Source organism: Larimichthys crocea, chromosome XVII (genome assembly GCF_000972845.2).
Source record: "Larimichthys crocea isolate SSNF chromosome XVII, L_crocea_2.0, whole genome shotgun sequence".
NCBI lineage: Eukaryota > Metazoa > Chordata > Actinopteri > Sciaenidae > Larimichthys > Larimichthys crocea.
The window spans coordinates 1,124,470-1,139,173 of NC_040027.1; the positions used below are offsets into that span (position 1 = coordinate 1,124,470).

At 39.6% G+C, this 14,704-nt stretch overlaps 1 protein-coding gene across 1 annotated transcript in view; it reads right to left on the reverse strand.

Annotated features, from left to right (window-relative positions):
- The window catches only part of hmcn1 (hemicentin 1), an 80,129-nt gene that overhangs the window by 36,683 nt on the left and 28,742 nt on the right, over positions 1-14,704 (reverse strand). The window contains exons 11-24 of the mRNA XM_027290030.1: positions 11,872-12,141; positions 8,701-8,842; positions 8,392-8,519; positions 8,183-8,296; positions 7,819-7,977; positions 6,844-7,035; positions 6,664-6,759; positions 5,084-5,211; positions 4,833-4,977; positions 3,416-3,528; positions 2,156-2,315; positions 1,382-1,547; positions 724-851; positions 21-272 (exon numbers count right to left, since the gene is read on the reverse strand). Of these exons, the coding sequence (XP_027145831.1) occupies positions 21-272; positions 724-851; positions 1,382-1,547; positions 2,156-2,315; positions 3,416-3,528; positions 4,833-4,977; positions 5,084-5,211; positions 6,664-6,759; positions 6,844-7,035; positions 7,819-7,977; positions 8,183-8,296; positions 8,392-8,519; positions 8,701-8,842; positions 11,872-12,141 (2,193 nt within the window). The remainder of the gene's footprint in view (positions 1-20; positions 273-723; positions 852-1,381; positions 1,548-2,155; positions 2,316-3,415; positions 3,529-4,832; positions 4,978-5,083; positions 5,212-6,663; positions 6,760-6,843; positions 7,036-7,818; positions 7,978-8,182; positions 8,297-8,391; positions 8,520-8,700; positions 8,843-11,871; positions 12,142-14,704) is intronic.

Here is a 14,704-nt window from a genome sequence, read left to right on the forward strand (position 1 = left end):
TGAAATTAACTGGAACTAACCTTGCACCAGAAGCCTAACTTGAGCCTCGTCTTTGCCTGCAGCATTGGTAGCTGTGCAGATGTAGGTTCCTTCATCATGCAGCCCCACATTTCTCAAAGCCAGGCTGCCATCAGGAGATACCGGGTACCTCTTACCCTCTTTTGTCCAAGTGAGGGTGGGCTCTGGGCTCCCTCTCACCACACAGGGCAGCTCCACAGGGTGACCCACTTGTACCTTCATTACTCTTGGGCCAGCCTGGATACTGGGAGGCACTGCAGGGCAGACAACCAGATTTAATAAGCTTTAGTGTCTTGTGTGAACATGCATAATAATTATCACTATTATTTTTATTATTATTATCACATTGTTATGGTGACCTTGAAGTTTCTATAGTGGATGTGCTGCTGCCAAATGACAGTATGTCTAGACTGCCCTCATTTGATTAATGAATGTGTATTGAATGGGTAGTTCTCACTGTCTGAATTTAAAACGCTGTTCAGCTGTATCAGACAGAATCAATTACATGACAACTAAGGGATGAAAATCACAGTTTCTATGTATTCAGTCAGCAACTTTGATCCAAATGATTGCACGTTCTATCGTGTGTGTGTTTTTTTTATAGCATCTCAACCTGTACTTAGACAAACAGGAATTCTTACATTTATGATAGAACAAAGTTATCCTGCTGTTATGCTCTTAGTATTTGTGTCTCTTTGAACTTACCCAAAACCCTCAGCTCAATAGATTGTGTTAAGTTACCAGCAATATTAGCGGCAACACACACATAAAGTCCACTGTCTGATACTCTGGTCTCTAAGATCTTCATAGAGCCTGAGGGAAGCTGAGTGTGCCTGTGAGGAACACATACACACACACACACAAACTGCATTAAACATAACTGTGAAGTGAAAGTCTTGGTAACAATTATTCCAAATACAAAACACACACACACACACACACACACACACACACACACACAAACACACTGCAGATTTTTTTCCACTCAGTGACTTTACCTGTCATTTCTGTAAACAGATACAGTAATTCTTACTAATCCACAATTACAGCCGCTGTGGCAGGCGCACAGTAGGTAGAACAGATCACAGGGAGGAGTATGATTACTAAGTCATCCAATAAAACCACAAACTATACCCTGAGGCCATGAACAGTCCAGAGATAGAGCGCAGAAATGTATACAGCATGGTGGTTTTCTTAGCCTTATAAAACTACAAATCTAACTCTGGTTGTGGTAAATAATGTTTTTTATTGATTGTAATTTTAGTGAAATATTGCTCAAACACTATACCCTGGCAGTGTACAATGTGTTTGTTGGATTATCAGTGAACAGCATTAGTATTGCGTGTGGTTCTATTTGTGTTACCTTGGAGAGAAAGGAGAGATGAGCTGCTTCTCCTTGGCCCAGCTGATAGTAGGAGGTGGGACACTGCGGACCTCACATGGTAAAATGGCGTCCTCACCCTCAATCACTGACATTTTCATTGGCTCTGCTGAGCCTCCGCCACCGCCACCATTGGATCTAGGGCGGACTGGACATACATACGCAAACTTAGAAATATCAATTCAATTTAAAGTATGTGTATAATTTCTACTGTGCCAGCTGTGAGAGTTAAATTTAAAAAGTTGAAAGCAGATTGGCACATATCTATTTTGTAAATAGAACAGATTTATCTCCATCTCCATCACTGTAATCACAGAGGTAATTGAAGTGGTTGAGCACTGAACATGTTTCTACTTGTAGCACGTAGAACTGTGAGAAATGTAGAGAAAATAACATACTAAAAAAAGGTCAGTTACTCATAAGTGAGTAAAGTTTAGAAGTTTGACCTTAAAATTGGCTTTACAAACAAATAACAGTCATAAGTCAAAACCATTAAGCCAAAACAGTGGATATTAGACACTGTTCTGCAGTGTTAAGTATCAATCTTTGTGCTATGAAGTCATTTTCTTGCAAGACCCAAAACAGTGACATGATTTGTAATGTAGCTCTCCTGCTGGTAGAGGCTTTAGACTTCTTGGCAATGATGATAGTAATTATATTAATGTCTCAGAATTAATTGTTAATGTTAAATGTTACATATAGCTCCTTTATTTTTATACAGACTTCATCCAGCCTTTAATTGGTTATGAGGTTTACCATAGACAGTGAGCTGGACCTTTCTTGAGGCATAGCCAGCAGCATTGGTAGCTGTGCAGATGAACTCTCCGGTCTCATTTCCAGAGGGGGAAGTGATGAGGAGGCTGCCGTCAGAATCAAGAGAGAAGGCTGGACCACCCAAATACAGCAGCTCCCCACCCTACAAAACAAATCACAGCAGGGAAAGGGCAGGGGCCATAGTTTCATTAACTCAGCTTTATTTGCACTTGACGTGGTATCCAAGACAGAAGTACAATGTGACCTACTAAGGTTTCTTAAATTTATGATTTGATTTCCTTCCCTGCTGTTAAAAGGAAAGGCTGTGAATAAAACATACATAGTTATAGAATTAACTGAAGAATCAAAACACAAAGCAAATGTGATGTCAGTGTATCAGGATTGTGTTTTCTCTGGACTGTCCTTTTGGATCAGACATGACTAACCCGACTTGACTGATGTTATAGAGAAAAGCAATGGAATCACATCTGAACAGCTGGTGTAAAACTTAGCAGGGTCTAGTTTCATATGTCCCTGTAGCCCTGTTCACTTTAACAGCATCGCTTTTACAACTCAGAGAAACTAGTGTAAAAGATGGAAAAGAGGCAGGCACTGTCCACATACACACACTGGATTATAGTACACACTAACACACAAAAGTGCACGTGTAAAGTCACTGTACAGGCCAATGGTCACAGGTAGAGCTGATCAGCACATGAGGCACACACATGTACCCTTTCTATCATATGCTATTGTCTTGCCAGAGCCACTAACAGAGCAAGTTTTGTACTAAAAATATATAGCAACCCTTTGACATGGAACAACACAAGGATCCATTACCTTGGAAATACACTTTCAAGTTAAGCTTATTACTGCACAAAACTGCACAGCCAGACTACAAAAATAAAAACAGAATACATAATGCGTAACAGCATTAAGTTACGAGTAAAGAGTCAAGAGCTATATCTGTGCATGAGTGAAAGTTTCAAGACCTCATAAAATGCCTCTTGGCCATTTGAAGCAGTCAGTAAGAAATGATGACTTTGGGATGGCATCACATTGCTTATTTTGGCGATAGAGCTTTCCTAATACTGAAATACTCATTTCATGCGGTTTCCCTCTATCTCCCTTTCATTATTTTGCCATTAACAGAGAGAAAATGAAGGTCTTCAGTGTCAGGAAAACACCACACAACTGCAAGCTGGCTACTGCTCTTTGCACTTTGACGTACTTTATACTGATGCCAGTAATACCAATACATACCTTTGTCCAGGTAATGTCAGGGGTAGGTATTCCACTGGCACGGCAGGGCAGAGTGATGGATGTACCCTCAATTGTGTTGAACACCTGAGGGCCATACTGAATGGTGGGGATAACTGGAAACATAAGAACAAAATCAAGACATAGTTGGTCTAATGTGTTTTTAATGCATACATACACACACAATTATCAAGTGTTACAAAGTGGTAAGAAATATGTATTCTGTGCTTTGCATATACTGAGTGTGTGGTTGTCATACAGTATACACTGCCACTCTTTTAAGGTGTTTGTCTCAAACCCATCTGGAGAAAGCATGTACCTAACTGAACATACAGCATTCAGTATGCTTGTTCCACTCATGTGGTTCTTCCCTTCCCTCTTCCCTTTCTTGTCCGTTCCCTCCCTTCTTTCCTTTTTTTTTTGTTTTTTGTTGTTTGTTACGATCCTGGGAATCTGCAGAAAAGATCATCCCTTGGAGCATTGTCTTGGAAATGAAAAAATGTGATAAAACTAAACAAAGAAATTACACACAGTGTACACAATGCAAGGTGGTGGTCTTCTATCCGAATATACTCTGCAGATATAGGCTCTACGGAAAGTATTTCTCATAGGTTATGGCCAATTAACAACACACTGACCTACATAGTGTAAACGTCCAGTGCTTTGTGTATGTACAGTACATGTGAAAAAGACTGACCTAATTTCAAGCACAGAGAGAGTCAGTGCTTTTATGTACACACTGCGAACGATTCCTATTTAAGTTGTTATAATCTGGCAATGACTAATTTTAGTATAAATGGAAAACACATTTCCCCCTTTCACTGTGCTCCAAACTCTTCTATTACCGTCAGCTGCTCCTGGTTTTAATGCACCCTCAAAGATAATCCTATTCATACGGTTAAGAGCCGTCTGCAGTGTAAACGAGACATTCAAGAGGGGCAACAAGAAATGGAGGAGGTACCAGAATGAAAGAGAAAGAAAACACAGAGGGGGCATTTCATATCTCATAAAACATTTACACAATAGTCCCTTTTCACTTGTCATAGCAGAGAAGCACGTGTGATTAATAACATTAACCATGCCTCATTTCGATTACGTGTCCCAGTATGCACAGTACCAGAAACTTTTAATTGTTTCAGTGACAACACTTAACTTTAAGTCCCCTTTTTTAGGATTTATAAGCAGAATACAAAATTTATGTGGTTTGTAATGCACATAATGTAGCTGGACGCAGCTACAGGGACGTTCATTATTCTGTTCATACGCCAGCATCTATGTTTGAATGCCCAAAGGAGGAGTTACACTACATTTCTCCAATTCATGTTGCATGTACTCGTTTGTCCTGGTGATTGTGCTGATAGAGCACAGACAATACAGTATATTTATAGTTGGTTTGTATATATATATTTTTGTACACTACCATAGACGTTGACTGTGGTGGTATGGTTGGTGGCCCCAACAACGCTTTCAGCCAAACAGGTGTAGTCACCCGCATCATCCAGCTGAACTCTCTCAATATGCAGACTACCGTCCTTCCTCACTGTCACATACTGGTCTGAAGTCACCTGTAATATTTGTAGGTTAATTAGATTGGAATTAAATCATACTTGTTTAAGTTAGGTGAAAAAATAAAGACATGGAAAACTGTGAATTTCCTCTCTGTGTCCTCACCAAGCCATAGTTGTGTAGCCATTGCCTCTCAGGCAGTGGATTCCCAGCCAACAGCACGCATGGCAAGGTCACCTGCTGGTCCTCAATCACATTAAGCACAGTCGGACTCATCGCAATGACAGGCGAGACTGCAATTATCCAGGGGTTATGGAAAAAAAAATATATCAAGAAGGGTGAGAGAATGACAGGAAATAATAAAAGAAATGATTAAGTAGATTCAGGTCACCAGGGAGCTGCAAAAATGCTGTGAAGCTATTTGATGTTGCTGACATGCATGATATGTGGGTAGCAGCATCTTCTGTACAGACACACCAAAAAAACACACACATACACACAGGTCAACTAACTTGGTGTGTGTGTGAAAGCATACAACCAAAAGAACCCAACGAAATACTGCAATCCAGTTCATCCTTGAAAAAATCTCAAAGTCATAAAATGCATAAAATATGACAAATGTTTCAAATTTGGTGTGTCAACAAAATGGACAGATAAGTGTGGTTGTATTTATTTTCTTAAATATTTTCAGACAGAAATAATAAACGATGAAAAGTCTTTACCACTGGCAAAACTCAAAGGAAACACATGTGTAAGTGTTTGTGTGTGTGCAGTACAACAAAAAGGGAATGTTTGGTTGCTATAAACACATTAACAATACAGCATATACAGTATAAACTTTCCACAGCTGCTAAAAGTATCAACACACCCCTTCCTTTCTTCTCTCACATATTCATACCTCTACACAACACATACACATACACACACACTTAATGACATGTAACATCACATTTGTCTAAATGGTTTGACTGCGGTCAAACAGATAATGCTGATGTCATCCGTGTCGGTGGTTGGATATGCCAGCTTCATTGCTCTCTTCTTCAACCGCTGTTGAAGCAACCTTTATATGTTTCTGCACTGGGTGTGTGTGTTTCATGAGACAGCATTGTCGAGAAATGGGGCAGTGGGGCAGTAATATATGTCAGCTGGGTTGATCTGTGTTTTCTAACCTTTGGCCTACATATAAGAGCTCAGTGTGTTTCCACTGTAGAAAAACAGTGAAACAGAAACAGTGGTTAACAAGGCACATGTGTTCAAATACACCCACTGAAATGTGCTAATGAACTCACATTCACATGTAAAGACTGAAACAGGAACACGCACACATCCACAAAGACACACAGACAGATGTAGGTACTCAAAGGTACCAAATGTTGTTTTAGAAAATGTGGACATGGAAAGTATATATGATCTTCGATTCGACATACTCAAAAAAAAAACGCAAATTCAGCAAAACAGAATATAAGCATGTGCTCTTGTGCAAAAGCTGTGAGCACTGAGCACTTTTCCACTTCAGCTACACTTCTGTATTACTGCATTTTCCACTTGATATATTGCATCCAAATTGTTATCAACTTCCTCTTGAAGATTAAAGTTAATGGATGAATCAATCAATGCAAAGAAATTACAATGCCTGCAGCCCTGTGAATACTAGTACTTATTTAAAGGTAAAGAGACAGAGAGAAAGTGACAGAAGTAGAGTCAAAGTCAGAGAGGCAAACTGTTTTTTCAAATGTTGCACATACCCAGTCCAGTCACAATGATTCTGGCCTGGGCCTGGATCTTGCCAAAGTGATTGTGTGCCTCACAGATATATACTGCCTCATCCTCCACCCACAGACCTGAGAGAAAATAGGACATTTAGGCGTGAACCTCAAGTTTTCACATGTGTAATGTGTATGCACATATCCCACTAAAAAACTCACTGGTGATATGTAGACTTCCCCTGTTCTGTGTAATAGTGCCATGTGCACGGGGCCTCTGGGAAAGTGGAAGTCCATCCTCTCTCCTCCAGGTGACCTGTGGTTCGGGGTAACCTTCGGCAAGGCACGGAAGGGTCACATTGGAGCCGATGTCCACCGCCACATCTGACGGCTCTCGGGTGAACTTAGGAGTGGCTGGAGCAATCGAGGTTGAACATGGAGAAAGTCAAAGAATTCAGGGGATTTTCATCCATCTGTATTGCATTCTACAGACCATCAAGCTGTTCACTATTTATTTTAGGACCAGATGTACTGAACTACATGGAGCTCAAAAGTGCAAGCTAAACCTGTTAGCTTGTCTGGATTTACACAACACAGAAATACGAAAATGCAGTATTGACAACAGATTTATAGACTATTGAGCATGCATTGTGTGTGTCTGTGTTGTATGTCAGTCATTAAAAAAATTGACTTGCACAGTTAACCATGCGTGGATACTGACACACCCCTGTGTAAACTTGTTTGGGGGTAAACCAGGCACGTGCTGTCCTTGGCCTGGCAAAGGCATCATTCATTAACAGCAGCCAAAGCAGCCTTTGTATCACTTAACACAGACATCACACACTAGTATATACTGTGAACTAATCCATTGATGGTTTAGGGTTTAAGGCTCCAAATAAAGTGTTTATTTGCATAGAGATACAAATACTCTGTATCATTACATATTTGGCCTCAGAACCAGGTTTCACAGCTATGTATGGGTGTATTTGGAATAAATACACCAGAGGATTAAAAGCCACTACAGAGAGTTGAAATTGCACTTACGGTTCAGGGGTCCAAGATTCATATCATCGCTACCAAACTCTTGTCAAATTGAATAAAGTTGCAGTCTACACAGAGCCATGGTAAGCCACAGTTTTCTGTTTATTCTGTTCTTATTCTATTTTACAAGTTTAACCAACTTTGTGCCACTCTCACCTCCTACATCGAGAGAAATCTTTCCTGACGAGGTGCCAGCAGAATTGACAGCTACGCAGGTGTAATCTCCAGCATCAGTATCCTGAGTCTCCTTAATTGTCAGTGTACCTCCAAATGTGTCCACAACCAAAAGTGATGATGAATGCAGCTGGACATCACCTAGATATTTGAACAAAAGCATCAGTGGAGTATAGTCAGTTTGATTTAAAAATCTTTTTAGGAAAAAAGTAGGAAAAATAAATATTTAAATAAATATTCCTGTAATTTGAATATGTTTTAGCTTTTAATTCTTTCATGGTTTTCATTTGTATGTTTTCTGTCCAGAATGTGCAATTTTTTTATTAGGCTCTGTTTCTAATGTTACCTTTGTACCACCAGATCTCAGGCTGTGGGGTTCCAGACGCAGAACAGGCCATCACTGTGGTTTCTCCAATGCCAATGAGAATTTCACTTAAAGCCACTGTCACTACAGGAGATTCTAGGGAAGGAGAATCATCAAATAATAAACAAAACATCAGTATAAGAGAGAAAACAAATGGAAATGGTTGGATGCATGTGTTCTGTGGCACTCACCAATGTAAGTGAGGGTGGAGGTCATTGTGTCTGTCCCAGCCTGATTGCTGGCCAGGCAGCCATACACTCCTCCATCCTTTTTCTCCATTTTTCTTATAACCAGTGTGCCATCAGGAGTCATCCTGTGTCTGAACACACAAGATACACAAGGAGAGTGACTGAGAGAAGTAAAACTAGCAATTCTGACTGACTGACCCCAAAAAATACAAACACCAGCTCTGTTTAAGAAACTGCTCTTAAACTGTCAATTCTAAAATTAAGATACATAAAAGTCTTCAAATCTATTCATGTTAAAGGAGAGGAATGTACCTGCTGGATGCCATGATGAACATGTCATTATGGGTCCAGACCAGACGCGGTGGAGGGTAACCACTGGCTGAGCATCTGATCCTCACTTCTTCTCCCGTAGTGAAGGTTTGATTCCGAGGCTGTACTGAAACTCTGGGCACCTCTAGAGAAAAGAGAGGGGGAAAGTACAAATGCACAAATCAATAAACAAGTTAATATTTGATCTCATTTAATTTGTAAAAAGTTGATTTGGGTCTTCTTTTCTTGATGTAAAAATGTTTTGTAAAATATGACTTTCATCACTGAGTATAGGATTTAATATTTAGTTTGTTTGGCTCTGAGAAATGTCACATAAAAATCTTGATACATCGAACATTTTGAATGAATTCAGTCTCAGCCACAAAATGTAACAGAGCATAAACTTTTATTGTCACTATAGCAGGAAGAGTGATGGCTGTTGTGATGACTACAACCAATAATGTTTCACAGCATGTCTTTTACCATCATTTCCTTTATTGGTAAAACAGGGAGGAATATTGAATCCAGACCTAGAGAAGCTGCAGAATCTCAATAGATTTTCCAATTGATTCATGATGTGTAACTCAACCGTCATGGGTGTGTTTTCTCTATTCTAATCCCACTGCTCAAATTATCTCCAGAGTCTCTGACCTTTCCAATGTGTATAAAAAATACAGTGTGAGAACTGGTAGTCACAATGGAGAGTTGGAAGATTTCCAACACTACAAAATTCTAATTTGTCTCTACCTAAGATGCCAGAGAGGGATTTATTTTACTGTTTCCTATGACCAGAGGAAAGATAGTAAGACAAACTTATTATTTCTTGTATGCCATCTGTACAGACCATATGTATTTATATACCAAATATGACAGTGTCTTTGGGTTGAAACACCGGGGTGATAGAAGGCCAGCAGTCGTAAGTTTAAAGGGTTGAATAGACACGAGTACAGTAGGTGTGAAGAAATGTATAGAGATTTATCATTCTTTAACTTCAATCATCAGTGATGTCCCATTTTGAAAGAAATACAGCACATTTACCAGTAACTGACAATACATTTACAGCCAATACTTTTGATATATTACAAACTTGACTTGAAACAAATTGAAATGCCTTAACTTGCAACTGTATTGATGTTAATCTTAGCAGCACCTAGGGCTGTACTGTTCTGACTGTATGGCCCAGATAAAGTAAGGGAAACCGTTGGGCCCCTTTCTGGGTCAGACAGGCTCTAACCTCAATTGCTTCTTTTAAGTCACGCGGTCACCGTGCCCTGAGAGGGGCAGGGACACATCTGAGCTCAGAAATAAGGAGGTTCCTAAAAGGGAAGACACATTCTTCTAACCTGAGTCAGCAGCAGCCTCAACGCATCAGGATGAAACCTGTCTTTAACACTCCCTTCATCACCTGCTCCATCTTTCCCTCTTTCTCCCTCCCTCACTTATCTGCATTCACTCCCACTTACAATGCATCCTCCTCCTATCTCAACTCCCAGGTTTTCTAACTCTTCCCCCTTATCCTCTCTCCCTTCATCTCTTTAACAATGTGCATCCACAACATATCTTAAGAATTCATACCAAATTAAAGCAGCCACAAAAATCCACTTCTTCAAGCTATTGCAATTTGTAAACACAAAAACTGTGGAGAACAAGCTGAAACTGAAACTAAACTCATCACATCCAACAATCAGAAAATGGTGATTTGATTGATGCCCGTGTCCTGCTGTGCTGTCAATCAAATCACAATTTTGTGATTGCAAAGTTATCTGACACCTAATACACCTAAATACAGCTTGAAACATCTGCAGTATGTGATATATTTGCATTTGAAATGAGTGATTGTGGATTAAGGTTAAAACAGAAAAAATGTTGTTGTCTTAGTGTCAACCAATGACATACGGACATGCACTCAGTTCCACTGTGTTCGGCCCGAGTGATGTAAGATGTCAGCAAACTTGACTCACTTCAAAGTAAGACTAATAACTAGGAAGGGGCTGATCATGGGGCAATTAGGTAACCCCCAGGGCTTGCTGACAGCTGTTTTAGAGAGAGAAAAAGATTCAGCAAAAAAAGAAAAGAAAGAGGCAGTTAGAAATTGGTTATAAAAAAAAACTATGAAAATGACATACAGGAGGAGGATATAAATAAGAAAAATATCCAGTTTAACCATTAAAAATGTGAAAACGCAAAGTCAACTGAGCAACTTATCACTCTGTGAGATGAGTAAAATGACCCCCTCCAAACCTATCTGCACCAGTGGTCTTCAACCTGCTAAACTTTTTCAATCAGTGTCAATGAGGTTCGCCTCACAGAGACAAGTTGGAACAAGTTAAAATCACAGTGAACTTGACAATTATTAAAAGATTTAGGCATCTTAAGTGAAGTGGAACAAATTCTTTTTTTAATTTTTAAAGAGCTGCTTCAAAACATCAAGACCTGGCAGGACGCACACAAGGAGGAATTTAGGCTACAGTAAACAGCATATGGCCTTTGAATTAACTTCTTCTGGGACCGATGGTTGTATAACAAAATAAATACAGGATGTTCATTTGAACAGATTGGATTATGTACAACAAAATTCTTTGCTGTTCTCAACTCTCTATACCTCCTCAATGGATTCTGGCTGAAATCATCTGCTAATGACAGGCTTTAATGGATCAGTTACATACGTCGCCATTTCCTGGCCAGGTGCGGGCCGATGCTCTGTGGTGCTAGCCAGATAGCCAATGATATTCTCTTACATCTAATTCAGTGTAAATGAAGTGTTAGAAACAAAACTATAAGAGCTGTCAAGAGATGGAAAATTCTACTTGAGCTCTACGTAAGCGTAAGGCATAAATCATTTTTGCACGTCCCATAAAGCAAGAGAGTGAATTATAGGGAGCTGGGGAGGTAAGAAGGGCGGGGGCACTTGGGAAACGATCACGTATTTGGGAAGGAGTGTGTTTTGCCAAGAGTCTTATTCCCAACGGTGCTTGCGTGTGTCTAACAAATACACGCAAGCACCATGGGGGAAGCACACACACACACATATGTCACATTCAACTGTAGCCTGGTATCCCCAGCTTTTGGAAGTTGATGTGCGCTCTAAGTTTTTGAACACAAGCAACAAATTGTTTCCACATTTCCTGTCACCACAGCATCATATTAAACCCAGATATAACACACACTCCTCACCTTCTACAGTGAGGTAGATCCGCTCTGCCGTCACCCCTCCTTCATTTATAGCGATGCACTCATACCAGCCAGACTGATCTGGGGTCACAGAAGACACCTGAAGCGAGAGGTTGGTCAAAACATGCACCCGTGGGTCCAGGCGGGCATCATGACCTCCCCTCAGCCAGGTCAGGTTGAAGTTGACCGTACTGACGACGTGGCAGGTGAGGACAGCATGGGATCCAGGAGACGTGGTTACATTACCCTCGACTGTAATTGCTGGAGGTGGCTCTGCAGGATGAGGGTATAAGGTTGTTAGCAGCTGCCAGAAATTTCACATTAAAAAGAAAGTTTAAGTGGTTACTTTCTTACTTACTTTCTCTCTAAACCCTGAACCCTAAACCCCTCTTTAACCCTAAATGTGACTTCTGCTTGAGACAAAGTAGAAAAGCCCCAGCAGGTAGATTTGATTTGACGGTTGTGAGAGCACATTTCTTTTACGTAAATCTTTTTTTTTCTTTTATTGTGAAGTCCTGATAGTTCAACCCTAACCACTTCAACCTAAAACAATTCTAAATAAACTGAGAAGGGAACATCTTGGTTGAATTGCTTACAATTCACGGGATTGGTTTAAACAAGGGTTCGCTAGTAGACAATGCTTCCGTTTAAAGGGTTACAAGCCAGCAAGGATAATTTAGACTATGGACACTATACCTCACCTAAAATGATGCAGTTTTCAGTTGCAGGTGAATCTTACATATAAAATCTTTAAATGAAGAATAATATAAGTTGCACTCCTCTGATTTTATACATAAAGGTGAGCTTACAATCATTAGGACTAACTTATTTCACAACACTACAGATGTATAAAATCACAAGCCTTTTTGTTTTCTGGGAGTTTTTGTAAAACCATGGCTAAACATGTAAGTGTTATGCCCTTGAGTGGTGTGAGAGTTAAATTAAACGATAAAATCCTCTTTTTCCTGCTTTGTTGCCATTCGTTTACTCTCACCCAACTCAACTCTCAAACATTACGATTTAACCAATTTCACTATTAGCCAAGGTTTAAATATAAACCATGGCTAATAAAATGGTTAATTATACTGCAGTCCTAATTAGGAGTACTGCTCAGCCTGACAAAACATTGTTTTAGACATTACATAATGTCTTCTGAAATATAAGATATACTCTCTTCTCTTCTAACATCACCAAGGTCAGTTCAGATTCAACTTGTAGATTTATAACAGAAACCCTGCATTACAAATCAGTTTGAAAAAATGTGGGTGTTTACCAAACCAATCTCATCTGGGGCTGACAGGAAATTGCTGCCTCTGCTGCTTTGATTTTTAACAAATTTTCATTTAATCTGTCAAGTGAAGTCATCCAACTTTATAAAAGTTCCATACAAAATTGCTGGAGTGTCTATTTACCAAAACAGTAATGAAATAAAATGTTGCTGTTCACTTTAGAGGTGTGTAGCTGTCATCTGGGAGAGAGCTCCTTTATCTACATAAGCAGTTTAAGTAATCTATATCTTATCACCACAACCAGCATATTGATGCCTGTCGAAACCTTGTATAATGCACTGATGTTACACACAGTGTGTTTGGATGTATTTGTTTGTTAGCTATATATAAAGGTATTTCATGTAGTTTATATTTGCTGTGTGTGAGATAAATCAGATTTTTTAAACAGCTTCTATTAAAATGATGTCTATCATTTGTCCTTATTTCTTATTTCTCTCTTCCACTATCTCTGTCTTTTCTCTCATCATCACGTCACATCAACACTCGTTCCATGAACCTCGTTGTGTTGTCAGTTTTTTTCAGGAGTAAGCCAGAGCCAAGCAGTGAAAAGAGAAAGGGAGGGAAAAAACGAGAGGAAGAGAGAATATGAGGGCGATGAGATGCAGCAGAGGCTTTGGCTCTGATAGAAAGAGGATACAGGGGATTTCGGCACAGCTCATTGGGATTAGGATGACATAGATTTGGCAGCTGAGTTGGTACTATGTGAGTTTCTGTCTGTATGAGTGTAAAATGTGGTGGCCTGCCATCCTGTTAAGAATATCACTGGCTCAGTAACAAAGTAAAGTGGATGTGGAGGATTCATTTCACTTAATTTTAGAGACGTCATAAGAGGTAGAAGTTGGACAAACTAAGTAACCTTTGCACCCTTGGACTACGAACATAGTGGGTGAATTATAGTAAAGAGTTGCACTCACATTACATACATTACACAGAACCCTGCCTGGCTCCCTCTCTCCTACTTTTGTTTCACAAAGCGTCTTTCAGCTACCTCTCACTCTCTGCACTCCGCCTTCTTACTTTCTGCTTGGCATTCATCATGTTGATGAGGCTCCAGTGAATTTCACGAAGCAGGACGTTTTTTGGAAAGCAAGATTTGGACAAGGAGACATTTACTGACTGCACTGGGACTCATGTGGTGTCAGCTCTGGTGTCTCATAATGGAAAGGGTTCAGACTGAAAAATAAGTGCACTACAGAGGATTTTGGAATAGGCAAAAATTTGTTCTTGTTTTGGCCAATGGTGAGACTAAAGGTATAAATCATTATACTATCCCATTTGTTTTATCTATGCTCAGAGCTCTGATAGTCATGATAATCACAAAATCATCATCCGAGTAATTTATTACTTATATTATACTGTAAATTTCAGTATGAGGTCATATTTATTATCCACTTATTGTTAGTGCTGACTGTGCACCTGAGTCACCTAAACTATCACTACACTGTTTTGTCTCACTTATTTAAACTTATATATATTCTCTCTTACATCTTATTTATAGTTCATTGGTTTACTAGTCAGGCAAAAGAACCATACCATAAACCTCATGA